The 24,214-nt window shown below is 62.2% G+C and overlaps 1 protein-coding gene across 3 annotated transcripts; it reads left to right on the top strand.

The window, feature by feature from the left end:
• The first annotated feature begins 5,922 nt into the window (after positions 1–5,922).
• On the top strand, positions 5,923–23,893 carry STK11 (serine/threonine kinase 11). Of its 3 annotated transcripts, none has more exons than XR_009502580.1 (10): positions 5,923–6,820; positions 14,695–14,778; positions 15,588–15,677; positions 16,366–16,498; positions 16,599–16,735; positions 17,494–17,621; positions 19,833–19,890; positions 20,113–20,306; positions 20,417–20,648; positions 22,312–22,386. XR_009502580.1 is itself a non-coding variant. In XM_059918972.1 (10 exons), the coding sequence occupies exons 1-10, from the start codon at positions 6,531–6,533 to the stop codon at positions 23,572–23,574; spliced, it is 1,551 nt and encodes a 516-aa protein (XP_059774955.1). In that variant the 5' UTR covers positions 5,923–6,530; the 3' UTR covers positions 23,575–23,893. The 3 variants fall into 3 exon arrangements, 2 of the variants coding, with proteins under 2 accessions (XP_059774955.1, XP_059774956.1); XM_059918972.1 differs by lacking the exon at positions 20,417–20,648 and adding an exon at positions 23,352–23,893 and having other exon boundaries at positions 22,317–22,530; XM_059918973.1 differs by lacking the exon at positions 20,417–20,648 and adding an exon at positions 23,352–23,440 and having other exon boundaries at positions 22,312–22,530.
• The last annotated feature ends 321 nt before the right edge of the window (positions 23,894–24,214 follow it).

The following is a 24,214-nucleotide window of genomic DNA, read 5'->3' as shown; positions in this document are numbered from 1 at the left end:
AGGAACATCATCCAGACCAAACAAGGAGTCAGTACTCTCAAGAACGCTGTTGAATCGCAGATGAATTATGCGAGGTGAAGGAGACCAGGCTCCTACTGTCTGATTCCACTGCATGACATCCCAGAGAAGATCAAACTAAGAGGTCAAAATTTGATCCACGCTTGGGAAGGGCTGGGGGACGGAGGTAACTACAGGGGGGAACCGGGGGCCTTTTTTTTTCTTTTTTTGATAAACTTATTTATTTAATTTTGGCTGCATTGGGTCTTCATTGCTGCACAGGGGCTTTCTCTAGTTGCGGTGACCGGGGGCTACTCTTCGTTGCGGTGTGCAGGCTTCTCACTGAGGTGGCTTCTCTTGTTGGCAACACACACACACACTCACGCACACATGCACATGCTCACGCCCGTACCCGGCTAACCTCGGCCACGATCCCCACCCGCCCCCTGGCGGCCACGCTGGCCCACACAGACCCAGCCCCTAACCTAACCACGGCTGGATTCCTGGCAGAGGCTGACCCCGTTTTTGAAAGGACACCTCTGGCTCCTGGGGGCCCCACTCCGCAGGTGGGGGGCTTAGCTGGGCCCCTGGAGAGGGGTGATCCTGGGGCCAAGAGCCCAACATTTAAGAGACCCGCCAAGTGGGAGGAGACCCAGGGTGGGGCAGCTGGCCAGGAGAGGGTCCAGGAGGACCTTTGCCTCCTCGGTCCTCACGGAAGGGGTGAAGGGGGTCTTGCTATCAGAGCTGAGGGAAGCAAGGGGGTCAGCGAGGGGGCTGCGAGGGAGCGAGCAAGTCTGGGGCCCGGCTGAGCGTGCATGTCTGTGTGTGACAGTTGTGCGGGATTGGGAGAAGTGAGAGGTGAGAGGGATGGGGTACACAGGAGGAGATGGGGGCAGAGGAAAGCCCTGAGCCCTAGAGGGCTCCATGTATAACCTGGGGCCCCCTGCTGTGACCTGGGGCCCCAACATATAACCAGGAGTCCCCTACCTGTAATCTGGGGCTCCCACCCGTAACCTGGAGACTTCTATTTATAATCTGAGGCCACCCACCTATAACCTGGGGCCCCCTGCTATTACCTGGTGCTCCTACTTATAACCTGGGGTCCCCATCTCAAACCTGAGGCCCCTCACTTGTAACATGAGCCCCCCTACCTATACCCTTGGGTCCCCCACTACAACCTGGGGCCCCCGTCTATAACCTGAGGCCTCCCAGTGTAACCTGGGACCCCTTACCTGTAATCTGGGGCTCCCATCTGCAACCTGGGCCCCCCACCTAAACCTAGAGCCTCCACGTATAACCTGGGGACCCCCACCTAGAAACTGGAGCCCCTCAATGGTAACCTGAGACCCCATCCTGGGGCCCCCCACCTATATAACCTGGGCCCCACCTGTAACCCAGGGTCCTTAACAGAACCCGCAGGATGGTGACAGGGAGAGCACGCTGGCTAAGCATTTTTCCCAGGGCACCCGTAAATATTTGTAACTATGGCTTAGGCCTATTACTAATCCCATTTGTCACAGTTTACTGTCCCAGAGGTCACGCTGCCTCTCTAGGTCCAAAGTGTCATCCCTGGCTGCTAAGTCTTTTCTTTTTGTGGTGATTCATAAAGTAATAGTACATCTCACTTCCCATGGCCTCTTATATTTGATGACATACGGTATTTTTACTCCCCCACTCAGAGAAATAGTACAGGAGAAGCCACGAACACCCCCCCCCCCCGCCGCCCCCCCTCCCCAGCTCTGCAGCTGAGGCTCTCTGCTGGGCAAAGGGCTGGGGCCTGTGAGAGGGTCCCTGGAGAGCCTTAGAGCAGCCCTCACAGGGGTCTCAACCTCATCGTGCTTGGGAAGCCCCCAAACCGGCTTTGTGCTGGCCCGGCTTGGGTTTGATGCTTGCTATGAACCTTACATAAGCACAACAGCTGGGCAGCCCCAAGGCCTGCATCACCCGGAGAGGATGATGCTAGAATTCTTACTGGGCTCCTGGGGGCTCCCAGGCTGGGCACTGAGATGTGAGTGCCCACTCCACCAGGCACCTGGTCAGGGGGCTTCGCCTCTGCAAACCTCAGTCACCTGTAAGGAGGGTGGAAGGAGGATTGTAGAACATTCCATCACCTGGAAAGGAAACCCCGTCCTCATCAGCAGTCACACCCCCCCCCCAGCCCCTGACAACCATGAATCCACTCTCTGTCTCTGCGGATTTGCCTGTTTTGGATGTCTCCCATCAACAGAATCACACTGGGTGGCCTTCTGTGTCTGGCTTCTCTCACTGAGCATCGTGTTTTCAAGTTCATCCATGTGTGTCAATGACTCATTCCTTTTCATGGCTGAATATTATTCCAGTGTGTGGATATGTCATATTCTGTCTATCCGTCATCTGTTGATGGACATTTGAGTTGTTTCCACTTTTTGACTATTGTGAATCATGCTCCTGCAAATATCCGTGTACAAGTTTTTGTGTGGACGCATGCTTCCATTTCTCTTGGGCAGACACCTAGGAGTGCAATTACTGGGCCATGTGGTAACTCAATGTTAAACTTTCAACTTTTTTTCCAAAGTGGCTGCACCAACTATATGAAAGTTCCAGTTTGTCCACAGCCTTGCCAATACTTGTTATCATCCTTTTTTTTTTGATCATAGTCATCCTAGTGGGTATGAAGTGGTTAATCTAATTGAATTTAATTAATTTATTTTTTTGCTGTGCCGCACAGCTTGTGGGATCTTAGTTCCCTGACCAGGGATCGAACCTGGGCTCCCAGCAGTGGAAGTGTGGAGTCCTAACCACTGTACTGCCAGGGAATTCCCTGAAGTGGTTAATTTTAATAACATTTATTTTAACCTAACATATCTAAAATTTATCATTTCAACATGTGATCAGTGTAAGTTACTGGGTGTTTTCACAATTATTAAGATATACATATATACACATATATATATGTATATACGCATATATTATGTTAACATGTTTTCACGTTAAGTCTTCAAAATCCAGTGTGCGGTTACACCCACAGCACATCTCAATTCCAGCAGCCACATTACAGGAGCTTATCAGACACATGTGGCCAGTGGCTGCCGTACTGGACAGCACAGCTCAAACTGCCGAGGATGCAGCAGTGGGCAAGACATACCCAGCCTCTGCCTCAGAGAGCTCCCAGTGTAGTTCCAGACACCGAAGAAAAACAGGTAACGGAACGTATAAATGAGACAATTTCTGCTGGTGATAAGTGTTAAGAAAATCAAGCTGGAAAGGGGTTACATTCAAGGGAATGATCAGGAGGACTTCTCAGAAAAGGTGGCATCTGAGCTGAGATTCACCTTCATGGACTCTTTCTGCAATGGTCACCAAACATTTCCCGAGTCCCTTCCATGTGTCCTGCACATGAGGAGAGGGGTGGAGTGAAGGAGAGTGAGGCCTACAGATGCCAAAATTATCAAATACCCCCAGATTCCAAGAAATTTGGGCGTAAGCCAGCAGTCAAAAACATAGAAAATACCAAAAGGAACTTGAGTTGGGCAATGTTCCTTCTTCTTCGGTTTTCTGGAAGAGATTGTTTGAAACCAATGTTATTTCTTCCCAAAATGTTTGATGGACATTCACGAATGAAACCATCTGGGCCTTAATTGCCTTTGTTGAAAGGTTTTTCCCAGGAATTCCCTGGCAGTCCAGTGGTTAGGACTCTGTGCTTTCACTGCTATGGGCCTGGGTTCAATCCCTGATGGGGGAACTAAGATCCTGCAAGCCGTGCAGCCGAAAAAAGAAAGGTTTTTCCCTACAGATTTAATTTCTCTAATAGATATAAAACGATGTAAATTATCTATTTCTTCTTGAGTAAGCTTTCATTTTAGTGCCTTTTCAGGTGTCGGTCCATTTCATGTTGACTTTATGGGCATAGAGTTGTTCCGATATCTAATCCTTGTAATATCTGTAGGGTCTGTAGTGATATCCCTTCTTTAATTCCTGATACTGGTCATTCTTTTTTCTTGGTCAGTCTGGCTAGAGTTTTATCAATTTTTTTTTAATTTATTTATTATTTTTGGCTGTGTTGGGTCTTTGTTGCTGTGTGTGGGCTTTCTCTAGTTGTGGTGAGCGGGGGCTACTATTTGTTGCGGTGCACGGGCTTCTCATTGCGGTGGCTTCTCTTGTTGCAGAGCACAGGCTCTAGGCGTGCAGGCTTCAGTAGCTGCGTCTTGAGAGCTCTAGAGCACAGGCTCAGTAGTTGTGGTGCACGGGCTTAGTTGCTCCGCGGCATGTGGGATCTTCCCAGACCAGGGCTCGAACCCGTGTCCCCTGCATTGGCAGGCGGATTCTTAACCACTGAGCCACCAGGGAAGCTCTTATCAATTGTTTTGATCTTTTCAAAGGCCAATCTTTTGGCTTCATCAATTTTCGCTATTCTTGTTCTATTCTGTTTCAGTGGTTTCTGCTCTGATCTTTATGATTTAGAAATCTCGGGCTAATCCACATGTTCTGATTAGGATTTGCTGGTATGTTGGTGTGACTTGTGGCCCCCATCCCCAAAGCCACAGCAATCCCTCTTCTGTGGGTCATTTGAGAATCTGATGAAACTCACGGATGTCCCCAAGAACAAGCACATGGGCACACTCAATTTTGCACATAGGTTTAGGTAGTTCACAGGTGTCAGGCTCAGAACCCCCAACCTGGAGCTCAAATCCGATGGTGTCAGCTCCCAACTTTTCCACTCAAAACAAGCAGTTTGTTCCGGCAAAGTAAGAATCTAGTGATAAAAAACAGAAAGGTTAAAAAAAACCCAACAACACAGGCCTGGAGGTATTTTCAGCTTCATTAAGCCGTAGTGTTTTGCCAACTCTGTTTTTCATCCAAAGCACTTTGCTGGCACAATCCCAGCTGGGTTCTGAGTTTTAGCCCGTGAGTTTCTTTGGGCCGACTCCGCCCCGCGCACTTCTCTCCCCATCTGGGCCGAGAGATCCTTAATAAAGGCTTTTTGCCTCGAATTGGCCACTTTCGGCTACTTTTTGACCCTTGACCTCGCCTCAAACGGGGTTTCGGGGGAGAGGCCCTGACAGGCACCCACGAGGTTCCCAGAGCCACGTCCCGGCCGCAAGGGCTGCGCTCTGACCCCGCGGGTTCCGAGGACGCCATTGGCACTCGCGACCTCCGACCCCAGCCCCCAACCCCGCCCAGGTCAGCGCCCAGGCCTCGCCTCCCCGCACCTGTTTCCCGCCCCCTCCCCTTGACGGGCGCCCCCGCGGACCAATGAGCAAGGAGTATCCACCCCTGGGGTGGGGCCGGGCTCGAGCCAATCCCCGCTCGGTCGCCCGCCTGGGTCCAAACGGCCCAATGGGCGGCGGCGGCGGGGCTCGCTGCGGGGGCGCGGCCGGCCGGCTCGGCCAACGGGCGTGCACGTCGGTGCCGCGAGGGGCGGGCCCGCGGCAGGCGTGCGGCGGCGCGGCGGCGCAGGGCGGGGGAGGAGGTAAACAAGATGGCGGCGGCGTGTCGGGCGCGGAAGGGGGAGGCGGCCCGAGGCCCCCGCGACTGAGGCGGGGCGCGGCGGCAGCGGCGGCGGGCGCCGGCCGGCAGTGCGGCCGCCTTGCATGGGCTGGGTCCCCGCGCCGCCCCGCCTGCTCCACGCGCGCGGCGGCCGCGGCGGGGGACGCGCTGCCCGGGCCCCGGCGGCCTCCGGAACCTCGGCCCGGGGCCTGCGGCCTGCGCCGCCTCGGCCGCCCGGAGCCCCGCGCGCCCCGCGGCCCGCGGCCGACGGCGTTCGGGTGGAGAGCGAGCGCGGGCTGCCGTTTGGGGAGGGGCGCCCGCCGGGCCCGCGCGGCCGCTCGGGGTCTCGGGCCGGTGTGCGGGCGCCCGGGCAGTGGGCGGCTCGGACGGGGCTTGTTCCTTGCGGCCGGCGGGCCCCGGGCAGCCCCGGCGCTGGCGGGAGCCGGCCGGGCCGGACGGAGGTGCCCCGCGCGCTCAGGACACGCACCTGCCGGCGTCTCGGGCTCCCCGGACGGCGAGGCCGGCGGGAGACGCCCCCGAGCGGCGCGCCCGGCCCCCGGCTAAGCTCGCCTGCCCAGCTCTGGGGGCCCCGGGGCCGGCCTGTGCGGGGCTGCCGGCGCGCGCCATGGGCCGCTAGTAATGGACGGCGCGGAGAAGACTCGACCCTGCCGCGTCCGTGTTCGTTCGAGGGTCTAAAGTCCCTGGAGGATGACCTAGCACTTCTCGGCCCCACCGGCCTCTCGAGGGCCCCCGTGGACGCGCCGGCCCGCCTCGAAGCTGCGAGGCCGGGCGGCCCCCAAACTTGGGACGCTGCGCACGCCCGGTTGCCCGGGCTCTGGACCAGGCGCGCTTCTTGAACTCACGTTCAGTACAATCGTTTCTTTTCCAAGAAGGGTTTTTCTTTTTTCTCTCTCTCTTTTTTTCCTTTTTTTGAGATTTTGTTGACTTTTATTTTTGGAGAAGGGAATTTTTTTGGGGGAGGGGGACAAACGGAAGAACCGCACACCGCGAAGCTCAGAAAAGGGAATAAGGGACCGCCGGCGGGAGTCGGAGGCCTGGGGTTTAGGATGGAGGTGGCGGACCCGCAGCAGCTGGGCATGTTTACAGAGGGCGAGCTGATGTCGGTGGGGATGGACACGTTCATCCACCGCATCGACTCCACCGAGGTCATCTACCAGCCCCGCCGCAAGCGGGCCAAGCTCATCGGCAAGTACCTGATGGGGGACCTGCTGGGGGAGGGGTCGTACGGCAAGGTGAAGGAGGTGCTGGACTCGGAGACGCTGTGCCGGAGAGCCGTCAAAATTCTCAAGAAGAAGAAGTTGCGGAGGATCCCCAACGGGGAGGCCAACGTAAAGAAGTAAGTGCGGGCTTCCTGGGTGGGAGCGCGGCCCGCTGGGCGGCCCCCTCCTTCCTCCTTCCCTCCCTTTCTTCTCCCTCCATTTCTCGCTTTCTTCCTTCCGTCCTCTCTTTCCTTAAGCACCCGAGCCGACCAGCGAGGGAAGGTCGTGGGCAATTCGCTAGGGTACTTTGGTGAAGTCAGGCTAGCTTGTTGCGGTTGGGCGTCCTGTGCTTTCGGCCGATGCGGAACCCTCCTCGGAAGGGGGCGCCCCTCACCCCCTTTGCCCTCCCAGCTGTCCGGAGGGTTGAGGTGCCCGGCGGAACGGGCCGGCGTTGGTTTGGCTGCGAGCAGCTGGGCTCCGAAAGGGGCCTGCACGCCGCCGGCAAGTTTCCGCGCAGCGTGCGGCTCTTACTAGGGCCGGGGACACGCGGTTTGTTTATCCTGTTGGAGGGGGACCGTACGGTTGCCAAAAATAATTGTTTGCACCGGCTTATCAGTCAGCAGGGGGGAACTTCGCCCTTTCTCACTTTCCTGGGATGTGACACAGGACACTTTGGCGACTCGCAGTCCCGGTGACTCCTGAGAAGGAGATCAGCTTGTGTCCCCGCAAACTTTTTACACAGATATTTTCAGGCGCCCGTCTGCCTCCTGACATCCCAGAGATGGTGGGGTCTGTGTGCAGACCCCCCCACCCCACCCCCCCGCCGCCAGGACGGTGGGAGCCCTGCCTCCGTCCCTCTTGCTGGTTTCAGGAGGGGCCACCCCTCCTTATCGCTGCTGCCTGGGGGGGACCCTGCCCTGCCCGAGCCGAGGGGTTTATCTCACGGGCCAGGCGGCAGCAGGACTGGCTGGTGACCTTGGCCAGTACTGGGAGTGCTGCTCCCAGATCCATTTTCATTCCCTCCTCCTGGCCCCCCTGCTCTCACGCAGTGTGACAGCGCGCTGCCCAGCTGTTTTCGCCTGCTCTGGGATGCCTAGGGTGGTCAAGTCGGGGAGCAGGGTGCTGAGACCTGATTGGCTGTGGTCAGTGCCCCAGCTGTGGACCCCTGGCGAAGGTGGGGCCGGGCGCCCCAGGGCCAGTTGTTCAGTTCTCTGTGCCCGTCTCTTACCTGCAGGGTGGGGGGTGGGGCAGGGGCCACCGGTGTCCTGGGGAGACAGGCCAGGGGACAGCGGGTGCCCTCCTGTGGGCCAAGCGAGGCCACGCCTCTGATCAGATCCCTACTCCCTGCTTCTAAGTCACATTTTCTCTTTAAGGCAGAAGCACGTGGGGGAGACGTGGCCCTCGGGATGCCAGTTGGCCGCTGCTCCGGGTTGAGCCCCCCCCACCCCGCCCCACACCTCCGCTCTCCAGGGCTGGTCCTCGTTCTCCTGGCTCCTCTTAGGCCTCATCCCTGGATCTGTCCGGGGAACGGGGTGCTGTGCTCTTGCAGCCTGGATGCACCCTCCCTCCGCCTGAGGTCAGCCTGGGTCCATGGAGGTGTTCTGGTGCCGGTGCTTTATGCTGGGCTGCCATGGCACCCCAGGCCCCAGCCTCTTGGGAGTAGCACCCTGAGGTAGGAGGGGTTCCCAGAGTCCGTCCCCAAGGGGCCAGGCTGGCTTCCAGCCCCAACTGATCTGTCTGGCTAGAGTCGCCCAAGCCCACCCTGCTGGCCGTCCCTGGGGCTTCAGGTAGTGCATGCGTCCAGGGGCGTGGACTGGGGGCAGCTGAGCTGAGTGGGTCCCAGAACATTCGCAGATGCGATGGAGGTGTCGAGTGCCCACTTCTGCCAAAGCGTGATGTACACGTAATAAAGGCCCTCCCCACATGCAAATGCACATGCTCAAGGTCAAGTTAGGGGACGTTTGTTCACCACCCAAAGAGTACCCTCGCGCTCTGCCGCCCCACTGGAGGGTCGCAGCGTACTGGCTCCCAGTCCTCGTTTCCAGAGCGGTCAGCCACGGTCCCAGGAGTTGTGGAGACACAGTGTCCGTCGGAAGAACCGGAGGGGAAACTGAGGCCTGGGAGGCAGAGTGATTGGCGGTCCACAGCCGGCCTGGCAGTCAACACGAGGTGTCACAGCTGCAGGGCCTGGGCCGGTTCCTCCAGCTTAGCCCTAGACGTGTAGGTCTTCACCTCTCTGAGGCCCCTTGGAGCGCAGCGCTGGCCCCATGCGGCCGCCTGCCGTCTGCAGCGTGTGGCGTGAGGACCTGCTGGGTATGCGGCTGCGGGTTAGAACCCACCGCGCCTCCTTCCTTGGGCGCTGTGAGGGGGCGTGCCCTGCTCGGAGGCACCCTGTTCCCTTGTCCTGAGTCCTGACAGAGCGCCCCGGGTTGGAGGCCGGAGGAGGTGAGGCCCTGGGCTCAAGCAAGGGCTGGGTGTCCACTCACCGGCCCAGAGATCCAGGCTTCTGGGTCAGCCTTGCTGCCAGGCGGCTGCAGGGAAAAAAGGCTCCTTTGTCTTGGAGAGACTTAATGAACTCAACTCCAGACTCTTCTCTTGGAGTGAAGCGTCCAGAATTTTCCAGACAAGCCTCAGGAGTCCTCTAGCTCCAGTTGGGATGGGAAGCTTTTCCTTAAAGGATACACTTTGTGTTAAAGGAGGTCCTCCCCTCTTGTGGCTCCTGCCGGGAGGGCTGCTGTGGGTCTGTGCTTGTCCCCGTCTTGCTCACAAAGACTAATTTGCTCTTATTGTAAAACACGAAAGTTCCGAAAACCACCAAGAAGTAAGACAGAAATTACTCATCGTTTTAATACTAATGCTTCTGCCACACTCCCTCTGAGCCTCTCTTTAGTATGTTTTCGTTACCTATCCAAGCACTTTTTAATGAAAAATTAAACTCTCCTAAGGATCATTTTCAACAGTAAGCTGTACCTGCTTGCTTTCCCGGTTGGCAGCAGAAGCCGTGCTGGCGCCTGCCTGGCCGGGGGCAGCCGTGGGGTTTCGCGCCCATACAGACGGTGGGCACACGCCCCTCTGACGCAACCCCCCGGGGAGGGCGGGTGGCAGATGGGCCCCGCTCACGGGATTCTCACCTGTCCCAAGATACTGTTCTTTGTGGGTTTTCATCAGCTGTTTACAAGTGTACAGCGGCCGGGGCAGTCTGTGTGCCCCACAGCCCGTCTGTGTGAGGGCAGGTCGGGGTCTGTACCCAGTGTATGCGGGGTGCAGGTGCTTGGTGAGCCGTGCGGGGCCGGCACTGGGCGGGTCAGGGCCCTGCCAGCCTCCTTCTTCATCGGTGTCCCTGCCCGTGTGGCTGGGGCCCAGCAGGCCGGCGCCAGTCTCTAGGCTGGGCCTCCCTCGGCCAGGCCAGCAGTGACTGGCAGGTACTTGAACCTGGGGTGTGAGTGGTTGGGATTTTAGTGCGTGCAGCAGAGCCTGGACTTTGCTGGCCTTCGTTCCCGTCCTGAGTGGCTTCCGCCAGGTCCTGGCATCTGCTGGGGCACCTGCCCCCCGCCCCCCAGTGGGAAGGATTCTTCCGTGAGGCCAGGCTGGCAGCGATAGGGCACGGCTGGTCCACTGAGGCGCCCCACACTGAACGTCCTCGTGGCCTCCCTGTCTGGTCCTTCCCTGGCCAAGGGGGTGACTGTGAGATGCAGTGGGAGCTCGGGGGCCGTTGGGATACACCCCAGGCCGGGGCGCAGGGGGTGGGTGGGGACACTGGCTCCTCACTCAGGAGTGTTTTGGGAATCACAGCAAAGCTGCCCTTTATCCCATGTTGACCTCGCGCTGCACAGCAATTTGTTCTTTTAACGCTTTTAATGAGACATAATTTAACGTGACATAAAATTCAACTATTAGCGGGTAACTCAGTGTCATTTAGTATTTTCACAGAGTGTGCAACCATAACCTCTAATTCCAGGACATCCCATCCCCTCAACAGGAACCCCGCCCCCATCAGCATTCACTCCCCCAGCCCCTGACAACCAGGAACCCACTCCCTGTCTCTATGGATCTGCCTGTTTTGGACGTTTCCCATCAGTGGACTCACACACCGTGTGTCCTTCTGTGTCTGGCTTCTCTCACTGAGCATCCTGTTTTCAAGGTCCATCCACGTGGTAGCGAGTGTCAGTGCTTCACCCCTTTTCAGGTGATGTTCCTGGGTGTGGAGGGATGTGGTGTATCCATTAACCCGTCAGTGGACATTCGGGTTGTCCCCACTTGGTGCCTGTTACGAATTGTGTTTCTGGGAAGCTGCGTGAGCGAGTGTTTGTGTTGAACTTCACTTTTGGTGAATTTCTCCTCATTTTAGTCTCTCTCCCGGATCCCCGATGGCCTCTTGCCATATGATTAGAAGCATCAGCAGAGAGGCCAAGGGGTGAGGGGGGTCTTGCTCAGTGTCCCTCGTCCAGAGCTGCCATCGTCCCCTCCCCTGCTCTCCGTGGACCCGTCCCTGTCCCCATCACCGTCTGGAGGGAGTGAGGTGGGTGCATCCCCGGCGGCTCTGGGATGGGCGACTGTGGTGGCAGCTCCTTTCCATTCCTCTGTGAGCTCCAGGGGCTCTTCCGTTTCCCTCGTGGGTAGTCAGCGAGTCCGTCCCCAGCAGTCCGCTCTGCTCGGGTGGCACTGCGGGCAGGTCCCTGTGACACCCGCCCTGAGCAGCTGCGGCCGGGCCGGAAGGCTCGGCTTCCTGTCACTTTACTTCCTGCATCCTGGCTGAGCGCCTGGCTTTTCCTCTTTCTTTAAATACTGTTTTTCTTTTTTTCCGGTCAGTAGTTTGCCTTGTAGGAGACGGAGAACTCAGAGAAGGTGTAGCGGTCCCTCCCCGGCCCGGTCTCTGCAGTGAATGTCTCGGGGGTCCTCCTGCACGCCCCTTTTACCCGCTCGGAGCGCGCATCTCCATGCCGCCTGTGGGCGAGGTTCTCCTCTCTCAGAGGAGCTGGACACTGTAGCCACTTACCTGATATCCATAATGGGACTTACCCGTTTTTCTCCAGGAGGTTTCCATCACATTTAACTGACCACATGAGCGCTTGACGCACCCACAGCGCAGGGACCTCCCTTCAGGGCTGGCTTTGTTGGCGTTGGAGTAGGGGGTGAGCTGTTTAATTGTGGAGGGAAGGGTGCTGCCGTCAGCCTCCTCGCGCACAGAAGTTTGCCCCAAAGGCAGTGGGCGGATGGAGAGGCGCGGCCCGGAAGATGGTTCCAGGCCCAGGTATCTCACGGCACAGAAGGCAGAGCCGTGGGGTTTGTCCTCGCCTTGGAAGGCCTGGGGTGGGCTCCCCGGGGCCCCTGGACTAGCCGCGGGCCCCCCTCCCGGAGCTGCCACACGTGTTGTTGGCAGCCTGTGTCTGCGTTCAGGCAGGTTCTCACACTCGGATCGGCAGACGCTGCTTGAAGCCTGGCTGTAAGCGCTCCAGGTGGTGGCCACGCGTTGGCTCCAGGTACGAAGGGCCTCCTGGTGTCCACACGTGCGGTTTAGTTAGCCCCTGTAGCGCCTCTGGATGGAGAGGAGAGGGAGAGTGCCTGGAGCCAGCTTCCAGGGGAGGCTGGCACGGGGTCAGAGTCTGCGCTGGGCCCTCCCTCAGCCCCCCCAGCTTGCAGCTCGCGACAGCTTGCCCCCCACGTGACACCCTTCCCCTCTGGGCCGCAGACCCCATGGCGGCTCTGGCTAGGTAGCTCAGCGGGTACTTGGCTGGCTGGGTGGACGGCAGGTGCTAAACGCTGGTCTCTGAGGGGAGCCGGCTCTGCACCTGCCCCTGGGACCCCTGCCCCTGGGACCCCTGCGAGGAGGAGTGCTGTACTCAGTCCTGGCAGGGACCCCAAAGGCCTGGTCACCACTGTCATGACAAAGGCTGCTGTGCGGTGCGGCCCGGGGCGGCCACCAGCCCTCGACTGTCAGATAGAAAGGGAGGGGACTTGCCTGCGGGGGAGGGTCCTTGAGTCACCAGAGCCGAGCTCTGGTCCTGGAGAGCTGGCAGCAGGCAAGGCCGGGAGTCAGAGCTGTGGGGTGATCTGGGCGAGAGGGGGAGGGATGCCTGGGGGCACAGGGCCGCTCCCTGACAAGTGGTGGTGGACCTGGAGCATCAGAGGGGCACCCAAGCCCCCACGGACAGGGCACCCACCTGCCCGGGGCCTGACCCACAGGGGCCTGATAAGGCCCGTCTGTTGCAGGACTGAGTGAGTGAGTGGGATCTGGGGGACCAGCACTGGGGCCCGAGCTGGGAAGGTTCAGGGTCTGCTCCCCACACCCCAGGACGTTCCTGATCCTTTACAGCAGGACTCTCACCTGGGCCGTCTTGCCCCCAGGGACGCCTCGCGATACCTGGGGACATCTATGGTTGTCACGATGAGGGAGGGGGGCTCCTGGCATCAAAGGTGTGGAGGTCAGGGATGCTGCTCCACACCCCCCAGAGCCCAGGACGCCCTGACGTCACAGAGCTGAGGCGGAGCTACTGTGTATCATTTATTGGGGGGAAAATCGAGTGTGATCCCTGCTCACACTGGACACCAGGATAAATCCCAAAGGTCAGGCGGTGTAAACCAGGGTGACCCCAACGTCTGTGAGTCTCCTCCCCTCCCTCCCACTCAGGTGTGGATTGAAATGTGTGCAGCGTCCCAGACCTCAGAGGTCAGGTGGTTAGGGATAAGCGCGGAATGATGGGGGGAATGAGGGTAGAGTTACTGCTGTGCCCCGCAACCCTCTGGTGAGGGTGGGAGTGGGGTGGGGGGCAGGCAGGCAGTGAGCTCACGGGAAGCAGCTGTAAAGCTGTGTTTCCTCCAGCAAGTCGGTGGCCTCCTGTGCTATGGGTCTGGGGAGTGGGCGCTACACACAGTTGCTGTTTCCGGGGCACCCTCCCTGCATGAGTGCCGGGCTGGGGAATCTGCATGGGAGGAGGACCTACACCGGGGAGGGCGGGTGGTGTCGAGGGCACAGGATCCGCGCTGGTGTGCGAGGGTGGGGTGTGGTCAGGAACGGCTTCCTGGAATAGGCGACCTCTTCATGGACAGTGAGAGGCGTGCGACTCGGGTCTGGTGAGGTTGGGGACCCCTCACCTGCCTGGCTGGTCTTGTGTTTCATGCTTGGGCTTCCCAGTGAGAACTTTAAAAAATCTTTATTGACGTATTATTCACATACCGTGCAATTCGGTGACGTTTAGTATCTTCATGGCAACTCTCATCTTTGTCTAGTTTCAGAACATTCCATTACCCCAAAAGGAAGTCCCGTCCCCATCAGCAGTCACCCCATTCCATCCCCAGTCCCTGACAACCAGGAACGCACTCTCTGCCTGTGGACTGGCCTGTTCTGGACGTTTCCCATCAATGGAATCACACACCGTGTGTCTTTCTGTGTCGGTTTCTCTCACTGAGCATCGTGTTCTCAGGGTCCATCCACGTTGTAGCGAGTATCAGGGCTTCTGCCTTCGCTCGGCTGAGTGGTGTTCCCGTGTGTGGAGGGACACTGGAGTTGTATCTGCCCTTGGGCTCCCGTGGACGGTGCCGCCGTGAGCACGTGTGACCGGGTCGCCGTGCTCTCGGTCCTCCCGGGCACGTGCCCTGATTGGAGGTGCTGGGTCAGTTGGTGACTGTTCAACCTTCTGCGGAGCTGCCCGCCCCCCCACCCCGCCCCGGCTCCTGCAGGGAGTCCTCGTGGAGCCGCCCTGACAGCAGAGGGGAGCCTGGGCTTCAGTCCCAGAGGGAGGAGGGGGTGGGGGGATGCGGGGACCTGGCTGGAGCCCCAACTCCCGCGTGCTCTCCTGCTGTCCCCGCGCGGTCTTCGCTGTGGTCTCTGTGAATCTTCAGTTAAAATGCGGGGACGGGGCCTGGTCGTGTTGCTGGGCTCGGGCACGTGCCCAGGACTAGCTGCCCCTGTGCGGAGCTGCTCACTCTGGTGCTGCCCTCTGCACGGTTCCTGGGGGCCGGCGGCACTGCCAGGCCGTGGGGCTTGGCTGACGCCTCCGTCCTCTGTCTTCAGGGAAATCCAGCTGCTGAGGAGGTTACGGCACAAAAACGTCATCCAGCTGGTGGACGTGCTGTACAACGAGGAGAAGCAGAAGATATATCCTTTTGGGGCTCGGGGTGCCAGGTGTTCCCTGGGCGCCGCCGACCTCGGGGCCGGGGCCCCTCTCCAGCGAGTGCCCACGGGGGGCGCCGCAGGATGCGGGCTGGTTCTCCGCTTAGACCTCCTGTTCTCGTGTGGAGCTGGGGCCCTGCTGTCAGCCTGGTCCCTGGAGCGGGGACGCTTCCCTGGCTTCTGTTTGGGGGCTGTGCGCCCTGGCCTGTGGCGGATGCATGGTGGACGGGATGGGGAGTGTGTCACTGTGGTAACGGTGTACTGGGAGTGTCCTCGGCCTTCGCCCTTTACTCCTGGGCTGCAGCTCCGAGAAGCAGGGTATAGGGGCCCGGGGGCCTGCTGAGGGGCGTGTGTCGCAGAGGGGCCTGTCACTGACTCGCTGGATGTAGCGTCATGGGGGTCCTCTCCATCCTAGTCGCAGGGCTGCCCCTCCACGGTGGAGATGCGGCTGGGGGGCTTCAGCCTGGCCCTGGGCCCCCCATCCCTGCTCTGCAGCCTCACCCCTGTGCTGCCCTTGTCTCTCCCTGGCCTCCCACCCCTGCTCAGGCCTTCTCTCCCCAGGGCCCACACGCCCCTCCCTCGCTCCTTTGGGGGCCAGGGCTGGGGCTTGAGCTCCTCCTTGGGGTGTGGAACGACCGGGGGGCTTCCTGCAGCACCTGTGATCCCTCTGGGGTCTCCAGCTCACTGTACTAGTGCAGCCTTCGCCCCCTAGCATCTGTCTGTTCCCTGGGGATGGCCCGTCCGGGGCGGGGTCTTGGCTGAGCGCGCTTTCCTTAGCACTGCCGCTGCTGCACGTATATGGTGATGGAGTACTGCGTGTGCGGCATGCAGGAGATGCTGGACAGCGTGCCCGAGAAGCGCTTCCCCGTGTGCCAGGCCCACGGGTGAGCTTGCGGGCCCCACTGCTGCCCCCTCCGCCCCCGCCCGGTCACTCACGGGCCCAAGCGTTCGAACAACTTAATTCTGATCATCAGTGAAACGAAAGCTCGAGTGTGTTTCAAAACTCAGGGCTTTGGGGCTCAGTTTGCAGTCCCGCAGCCCACCTGCTGTGGACGCCCTGGCAGCCCCACAAGCTCCTCTCTGCGCACCTCCCTGCCCCACTGTGGCCGCCACCGAGGCTTTGGGGCCTCCTGTGCTTGGGAAGCTGCTGACAGCGGCCTGTGCTGCCCCGGCTGGCTAGTCCTCCTGGGCAGTCGCCCCTAACACCCAGTTGCTGTAGGACCAGCTGGCCTGTGGCGTGAGGGGAACGGGGTCAGTGGGTTGGCCTGGGTCCCTGGCCCCAGGGGGGACGGGGGGGCAGCAGGGCTGTGTCCAGGCCACAGAGGTTGGGATGATAGCAGGGCCCCTGGGCTGCCCGGGCTGGGGGGGCAGCGGGGGCCCAGGAGTGGCTCGGCCCGGCCACTGGCCCTCTGGTTCCCTGATGGGCCGCCCGGCGCCGACGGCCCCTGAGCCTCGGCCTCCCATCCTTGGTCCCGCTGGGTCGCTGCAGGCAGCCGTTCTAGGCAGCTGAGGTTCCCGACAGGTGGGGCTGCGCCCCTTGGTGCGGTGGCTCACAGAGGCTGTGCCCTGCAGGTACTTCTGCCAGCTGGTGGACGGCCTGGAGTACCTGCACAGCCAGGGCATCGTGCACAAGGACATCAAGCCCGGCAACCTGCTGCTCACCACGGGTGGCACGCTCAAGATCTCCGACCTCGGTGTGGCCGAGGCAGGTGCCCCGCCCCCAAGCCGGACCCAGGGTGGGGACACAGGGTGGGGTCCCCACCCACCGAGGGCCGCTCCCTGAGGGCTGTCTGGTGCTGCTACAGGCCCTGCACCCGTTTGCCGAGGACGACACGTGCCGGACGAGCCAGGGTTCCCCCGCATTCCAGCCGCCCGAGATCGCCAACGGCCTGGACACCTTCTCTGGCTTCAAGGTGGACATCTGGTCAGCTGGGGTCACGCTGTAAGTGCCCCTGGGCCTGGGTCCGTCCACCCCAGGGGTCTTCCCTCACCCCCCCCCCCCGGCCCCAGGTACCCCATCTGGGCTCCAGGCTTCCATGACCTGCCCCTCCTGACAGGTCTCCCAGCTGCTGCCGCCCCCCAGAGTCTGTGGAGGCCACGGAGCCGGGGTCAGGAGCCCCCATGGGTGGGGGGACAGGCACTGGGACCGGCCGTCCTCCTGGCCCCCGCCCACCTTGGGCTTGTGCTGGTCTCCACCTGTGCTGCTTCCCACACCGGCCACAGTCGCTGTTGGGCAGGTGTTTCTGTCCTGACCCCTGGGGCTGAGAATTCTCAGACACCACGAGTCGCCGGCGATGCTCGGCCCACCGCTGCGTACCCCCCACCCAGACGCCGCCACGTGGTCGTCTGTTCCTCCGTGAGCTCAGGCGGCACCGAGTGGGCCTGTGTTCTCTGGAAGCCTCTCCTGCCCGAGGCGAGTTCACGCTGCAGCCCCCTGTGCGCGCAGCCGCCGGCGTGGGTGTCCTGTTTCGTGTTACTGAGAGCTGACTCGTGTACCCTTGACCCACCGTGTCAGAGTGTACCATCCGGTGGCTTTCCGTATCTTCCTAGTGAGCCGCCACCACCATGTGTTCCAGAACATTCTCCTCACCAAGTCCAAGTCCCCGCAGGTGGGGGTGGTTAAGGCTCGGGACCAGGCTGGCTCCAGGCTGGGGCGCGAGGCAGGCCCTCCTGACTGGTCTGTCCTTCCCGGGGCCGCAGCTACAACATCACGACAGGCCTGTACCCGTTCGAGGGAGACAACATCTACAAGCTGTTTGAGAACATCGGGAAGGGGGACTACACCATCCCGGGGGATTGCGGCCCCCCACTCTCAGACCTGCTCAAAGGTGAGGCCCTTGAGGCAGGAGGCTGGGTTGCGGGGGTGGGTGGGCTGGCGGCGGGTACTGGGGCCCCCGTGGGATTCCCGTGGCCCGCTGGCCCCGCGGGAGCCGGCTCTTCTCTGTGCAGTTCCCCGACGCGGGGCGGGGCGGGGTGGTGCAGAGCCTAGTCGGGTGTGGAGAGCAGTGGGCGCAGGGGCGCCTGCAAGGGGCCGCTGGCTCCTCTGGGCTCCACTGCCTGCCCTGGACCTTCGTTCCACCCTGTTCTGATCCCCCATCCCTACAGTGAAGTAGCAGCGGGGACCCCAGTCCGCCTGCTGAGTGGGGGTCTCCTGCAGGGGGGTGGGGGTGGGGTGCTCTTCCTGCTGCAGTTCCCAGGCTGTACAGCAGGTGGCGCTGTCTGTGCACCGCAGGGGCCTGTCTAGGTGTGGATGGGCGGGAGCCACGCCAGCATCCTGGGGCTTGGCCGAAGTTAGTTTTGATGACGCAGCACATCCAGGGTATCGCCCTGTTTGACCGGCACCGTCCTAGGTTCCCTGCCCACAGTCCCTGGGCTCTGTGTAACTGACCTGACCCTCGGCTTGTGCTGAACGCTGGGTCAGTGCCCGGCCTTCGTGTGATGCACAGCCAAGAGGATCTTCACAGTCCTGCGTGGCTCCTGAGCTTTCTGACGACTGAGTCTCGCCGGTCCTTTGGTTTGTTAGTGAAGGTGAAATGAAGCTGGGCAGCTGCGTTCCCAGTGCTCTACGGCCCCGGGCCCCACCTCCCCCCCGCCAGTCCAGGCCTGCATTGCCAGCTGCCCCAGGACCCTCAGAGGGCTGGGCACACCACCTGCCTGGGGTCTTCTTGGAACGTGGGAGGAGCCAGCAAGCAGGAGGCAGCGGCCCAGCTGGCTCAGTCCCGGCCCTCCCCACCTGAGCTCTCCTTAGCAGTTTGTGGGCCCCGTCCTTAGGGGTGCCTGGACCGTGCCCCCTGGCCTCCACCAGCTCCACTGAGGGCCGAGGGCCGTTGCAGGTGGTGAGCTGGTGTTCCAGACTCTCCTTCCCTCGCCAGGGGCTGGTGGGTCAGAGTTTCCTCTGTACGGAGCTTTCTTTGTTCCAGTGACACAGATGATGATCTGTTGCCACCCTCACTCTCATAAGCGCTCAAAACAGTCCCAAGTGGGGCCGACGAGATGGCAGAGAGCACCTGTGTCCCTGTCCCCAGATCCAGGCAGGGTGTCCCATCCTCGCTTCCTCCGCCCAGGCCTGCCTCGGGGCCTTTGCACTGCACTCTGCATGGAGGCTCCTCCCGGCAGCTGGGCTGTTGGGCCGCCTCCCCTGTGAGTCTCTGGAACACCGCCCTGGCCCTGCCCTCCTGCAGCGAGGCCGCGACCGTGACCTTTCCTCCTCTCCCACACCACTCAGATACTCAGCTCTCTGAGCCCCAGCTTCTGAAATGGCCTCTCATTTCCTGAGAACAAAGGCACCTCCAAGAGGTGGTGTGCAGAGCCCTGCCGCCCCCATCCCCCTCTCTGCGTCACGCTCGGTCCTCCCGTGGGGAAGGGGGTGGGCACTTGAGCATGGTGGGGGCTGGGGACCTCGGGCCCTGGGCCCCCTGCAGCCCTGGGGGGGTGGTGCCGCCCTTTGCTGTCTCGGGCCAGCCCAGCACAGCCTGCAGGTCAGCCTTGAGCCTTCTGAGTGTCCGGATGCCAGGCAAAAGGCCCTCACACCAGTGTCTACATACAGTGTGTCACTCTTGAGGCCTCCGGTTCTCCTGCCGCCGCCTCAGGGGGCTTTGGTGTCCTGGCTAGAATGGCCAGTCACAGGCTTTGCTGGCCAGAGCCGGGCGGGCAACAGCAGGGGCGAGCCGTGTGCTTTGTCTTCCTGGGGCGTGTGGACAGGGTCAGGGTCACTGGGGCGGGCTGTCCGTCCTGCATCCCAGCCTTCTCTGGTCTTGGTCCTCCCGACCTTGCTTTGCAGTGTCTGCCCGGCAGCCCCTCGTGTCGAGACAGGGCGACGGCCCCGACTGCGTCCGCCTCCGCTCAGCTACGGGCTTAGCATCTTTGCCGTCGTGCTGGGCGCCCGGCTGTAGAGGCCAGGCCTGCGGGGGAGGGGACTCCGCTCACTCACGCCACCCCCTCCCCCGTACGGGCACCCACGGGCGTCCCCACCTCTCCCAGGCAGGGGAGGGCCCTCTGCCCGTGCTGGCCCCTGCACCCACCGCTGGTCTCCCTGGCAGGGATGCTGGAATACGAGCCGGCCAAGCGGTTTTCCATACAGCAGATCCGGCAGCACAGGTGAGTCCCCGCAGGGCTCCCCGACTTGGGGGCCCGTGTGGCGAGAGCGAGTGGGGGCAGGGGAGGGGGAGGTTGGGGCCACGGGGGTCTTGCTGGCTCAGTCTCTCCCGTTGGGCCCTTTCTCCCTCCCCCACCCCGCGTGGTTCTCAGCAGGAATTGGGGGTGGGCCCACGTGGGGAGCCAGGCAAGCCCCTGGCTGCCCTGACCCGCCGGCTTCCGCAGCTGGTTCCGGAAGAAGCACCCGCCGGCCGAGGAGCCAGTGCCCATCCCGCCGAGCGCGGACTGCAAGGACCGGTGGCGCGGCATGACGGTGGTGCCCTACCTGGAGGACCTGCACGGCTGCGCCGACGCCACGGATGACGAGCTCTTCGACATCGAGGACGACATCATCTACACTCAGGACTTCACGGTGCCCGGTGAGTCCCCGGGGGTTGCGGGGGAAGTGGGGAGGCCCTGCCCCCGGCCCGAGGGTCCGGTGGCCCTCTCCGCACCGGCCGCACTGCTGACGAGTGGCCTTCTTCCCCAGGTGGCGAGGAGGCGTCTGAGGCAGGGCTTAGAGAGAGAGGCCCGCAGGAGAGCCAGTGCTCAGACCTTTCTGGAGAGGAAGCTGAGGCGAGGGCCGCTGAGGCCAGGGCCGCCGAGGCCAGGGCCGCCGAGGAGCTCCGGGCAGAGCCCGGGCCCTAGTGTAGCGCTGCTCCACCCACCGCCCCGCGGTGCTGTGCTGTCCCGGGGCCGGTTCTGCAGGCTCCCGCATAAAGGTCTGCCCCGCTGAGCGTGTGCGGGTCATGCTTGCTTCCTTCCGGCTCGCCGGCCAGGGCTTAGGCATTTACCGTAGAAAGAGCCCGTGTGCAGGGTGGCCAGCGGGGCCTCCAGGGAGCAGCCCCAGGGTGGGTCCGCGTGTCCCACTCTCCTGGGGGCACACTCAGGCCTCAGGTGCAGCTGGCTGCAGCCGTTCCCCATGGGGTCCTGGGGTCAGGTGGGATGCCCCCGCCCTGGGAACCCTGGCCACGGTCCAGTCCTGAGTCAGGCCTCCTGGAGCCTCCGTCCCCTCCACAGGATAGAAGCAAGGTGTCCTGCCTCTCAGAGGCACTGGGGCCCTGGGACAGGTGCCTGGGTGTGAGCCTTGCTGGCCGGCCGGCTGTAGAGGCACTGACCACACACTGTCTCTTCAGGCCTGTTCCAGAGGCCTGGGACTGCTTTGCCTGGGTAGGGGAGGGCTTGTTCAAGAGCGGCTCTCTGGGCCCGAGCCAGATCCCTGGCCTGGGAACGTCCGCCACAGAAGACGTGGGGACGGACGGTCCTGTGCTGAGGTCAGTCAGCTGCTTCTCGCTGACCTGCCCGTGGGCCGGCAGTGGGCCGTATTGGGGCTCCTCCCGTTCCGGTCCTGTCGTGTGGTCACGGTCAGAGGCTCTCAGCTGCTCCCCTGGGCCCCTGGTCTGTCCCTGGTTCTGCCATCCACCCTGAGGGCTGGTGCTGGGCCTTGGGCCGGGTGTTGGTTGGTCGGGGCCAGTGGCCCCAGTGCCTTGAGGGCATGTGGGGCAGATCCCGTGCCCTCCAGCCGCCCTCTGGCCGTGGTCATTGTGCCGGAGGCTGGGCCCCAGGTGATCTGCGCAGAGTTTCGGTGCTCAGCGCCCCTGCAGCCCCCCTGCCCCATCAGAGCAGACACCTGGCACTGCCCCCACCCCACGCTCTGGGTTCTGACCTGAGACACTTCCCGGTCATGGGCCGGTGCCTCCCGGCTAGGTCTGGAGGCCGAGTCAGGCACGTGACGCCATTGGCAGACACGGGGCTCCGTGTGTGGAGGAGATGGGTTTGAGGCAGCTGAGGGGTTTCCTGCTGACGTCCGTGGGAGGGGGGTGCGCCGCGGGCAGCACAGGCTCCCTGCACACTTCCCTCCCCCCACGCCTCAGCGGGCACGCGGTGGGGCAGGCGGCCCCGGGCCAGTGGCCCCAGGACCCGGTGAGGGCTGACAGCCCACACGGTTGGGGCCGGGGCATGGCAGGCACCTGTGACGGCCTCTCCGTTTGTGCCCGGCGTGGAGAGCCGGGGCGGGCTCTTGTGGGAGAGACGGCGAGTCCGGACACCCGGCCCGAGCCCAGCCCCTCCGAGTCCCACGGGGCCCAACGAGGTCTGGCCATCGCACAGGTGAGAGAGCTGAGGCTCGGGCCCCAGGTCCCTGGTGTCCACCGTGTTCCCACCCGAGTGCAGGGCTCCGCTCACACCTGAACAGGCAGGTGAGCATAGGCCGGGCCCTGCCCCGGCCGACTCGAAGGCCAGCCCTGCCGCTCCCTGGATTAGGGCCCCATTGGCAGGACCGGGTGGGACAGGTGGTGGAGGTGCCCTGGGCCCGGGCAGGCGGGGCGCTGGGGGCGTGTTGGTCGGGGACCCCCAGTCAGCACATGTTTGCCTTCTCCCTCCTAGGACAGGTCCCGGAGGAGGAGGCCGGGTGGAGCACACAGAGCCGGGGCCCGCACAAAGCCGTGTGTGTGAATGGCACCGAGTCAGCCCAGCTGAGTGCCAGGTCGAGGGCGGAGCGCCGGGCCAGCGCTGCCACCAACCCCGCCCGCAAGGCCTGCTCGGCCAGCAGCAAGATCCGCCGGCTGTCGGCCTGCAAGCAGCAGTGAGGGTGGCCGCCTGCAGGTGGGATGTGGTGGGGACCGGAGGAATGGGTTGGGGGCGTGTCATGGGCACTGCCCTGCTTGGCTGGTGTCACCGTCATGGCCTGTGCCTGTCACCACCGGGGTCTGGGTTGGAGGTGCAGGAGGTCACTTTCATCAGGGCATTGGCCATGCACTGGGGTCGGGGGGCGGCGTGTGCAGGAGCAGGGCCCCTAAGCCGGCAGCCTGTCTTGCAGACCTGCGGGGCTCACCCCCACCCCACCCAGGCTGCTTCTGCGACAGGGCGATGCTGGTGTCAGACGAGGCTGGGGGGTGGGGGGTTGGGAGGGTGAGCAGGCTAGGAGGGGCTGGGCTCTGACGGAGGCCGTCATCTCCCCTCCCTGCTTCCTCCTCCCAGCCCTGACCACCCAGTCCACAAAGGGCGACTGGGCCCCAGAGGCACTGGAGACCCCATCGCCTGCTCAGGATGTGAGCAGTGGGGTAGGGGCCTGAGGCTACAGCCCCTGTCCAGCCATGTCCCCTCTCCCAGGGAGCTGCCCCTGAAACGCCCCCCAAAGAATTTGCCAGCATCAGAACCAGCCAGGTGGGGTAGGAACTCTTTGGAGGGAGGCCTGGTTCCGTGGCAGAAGAGCCGTGCTTAATCCCACCAGGTGGCCAGCGATTCCCGGGGTGGCCCCTTGAGGCAGCACAGCCCTCCCTGGCCTCCTGAGGCATCTGACATCACTGAGGCGTGACCAGGCCTCAGTTTCCCCACCCTCTGGGCGGCCCCAGGGCAGGCCTGCTTCCTGGGAGGCAGGGCCTTGCGTTGACCCAGAAGTGATCCACCTTCTGTTCTGGTCTCAGCCTGTCTCCAGGAGCCCCGGCCAGGTCCTGCTCAGTCTTCCCGCCGACTGCTGGCCTGCCGCCCACTGCCCAGGAAGGCCGCCGCTGCACCCTTCGTGCTGACTGCCCCTCCGGAAGCCGGAGGGGCCTGGAGGGCTGTGGTTGGGGGACAGCAGGGACTGGGGTCCACCCTCCCCTGGTGGCTGGTGGACACGACCTCCTGCTGACTGCAATCCTGTGCTGAGCCCCTTCCCCCGGCCGGGGGAGGAGGGAGAGGGCCCGGCGCGGCCCCACGCCAGCCCTCGCCATGCACTTTACGTTGAGACTACTGGTTCTCGCCCGCCCCAACCCCTCTTTTTACTCTGCCGCTCATTAGCGCCTCCCACACCTGGTGATGTGTTCCCACCAACCACAGCCGCAGCGGGATGGGCAGGACAAGCGGACCTGTTGACCGCGATGCATGCCCAGTGCCCAGGGGAGCCCGGCGGCTGCCTTGTTTTCATTGTTTGGTTGGTTTTTTCTTCTTCTTCTTTTTTAAGAAAAAATAAAACAGGTGGATTTGAGCTGTGGTTGTGAGGGATGTTTGGGAACTGTGGGTGGCAGGACGTGCTGTCAGGTGGCGGGGGTGGGGGTCTGAGTCTGAGCCTGAGCCTGAGCCTGGGGCCCTTTCTGGACCCCACAGTGGAGGGGCTGGCCCGGGTCTGCAGGTCTTGCTGGTGGTGCCGGGTGGAGACGTGGGCCTCCCACGCGTGTCTGCCTCTGGCCATGCTGGATCTCTGTGCTCTCTGGTGAACCGGCCTCCCCAGACCTCCACAGGCCCCTCTGCTCAGCCCGGGGGCCGCAGCTCCAGAGTGCAGTGGCCAGGGGGGCCTGATCCCCTTCCC

Source organism: Balaenoptera ricei, chromosome 3 (assembly GCF_028023285.1).
Source record: "Balaenoptera ricei isolate mBalRic1 chromosome 3, mBalRic1.hap2, whole genome shotgun sequence".
NCBI classification, from domain to species: Eukaryota; Metazoa; Chordata; class Mammalia; order Artiodactyla; family Balaenopteridae; genus Balaenoptera; species Balaenoptera ricei.
This window is presented reverse-complemented; position numbering and strand designations above follow the sequence as displayed.

What these genes read in the sequence shown, in the direction of transcription:
- STK11 (XM_059918972.1), top strand. Translation starts at nt 6,531, where the DNA reads ATGGAGGTGGCGGACCCGCAGCAGCTGGGCATGTTTACAGAGGGCGAG. An exon ending in GGGGAGGCCAACGTAAAGAA is followed by an intron (nt 6,821 to 14,694) that starts GTAAGTGCGGGC and finishes CTCTGTCTTCAG; the next exon opens with GGAAATCCAGCTGCTGAGGA. An exon ending in TCAGGACTTCACGGTGCCCG is followed by an intron (nt 20,307 to 22,316) that starts GTGAGTCCCCGG and finishes CTCCTAGGACAG; the next exon opens with GTCCCGGAGGAGGAGGCCGG.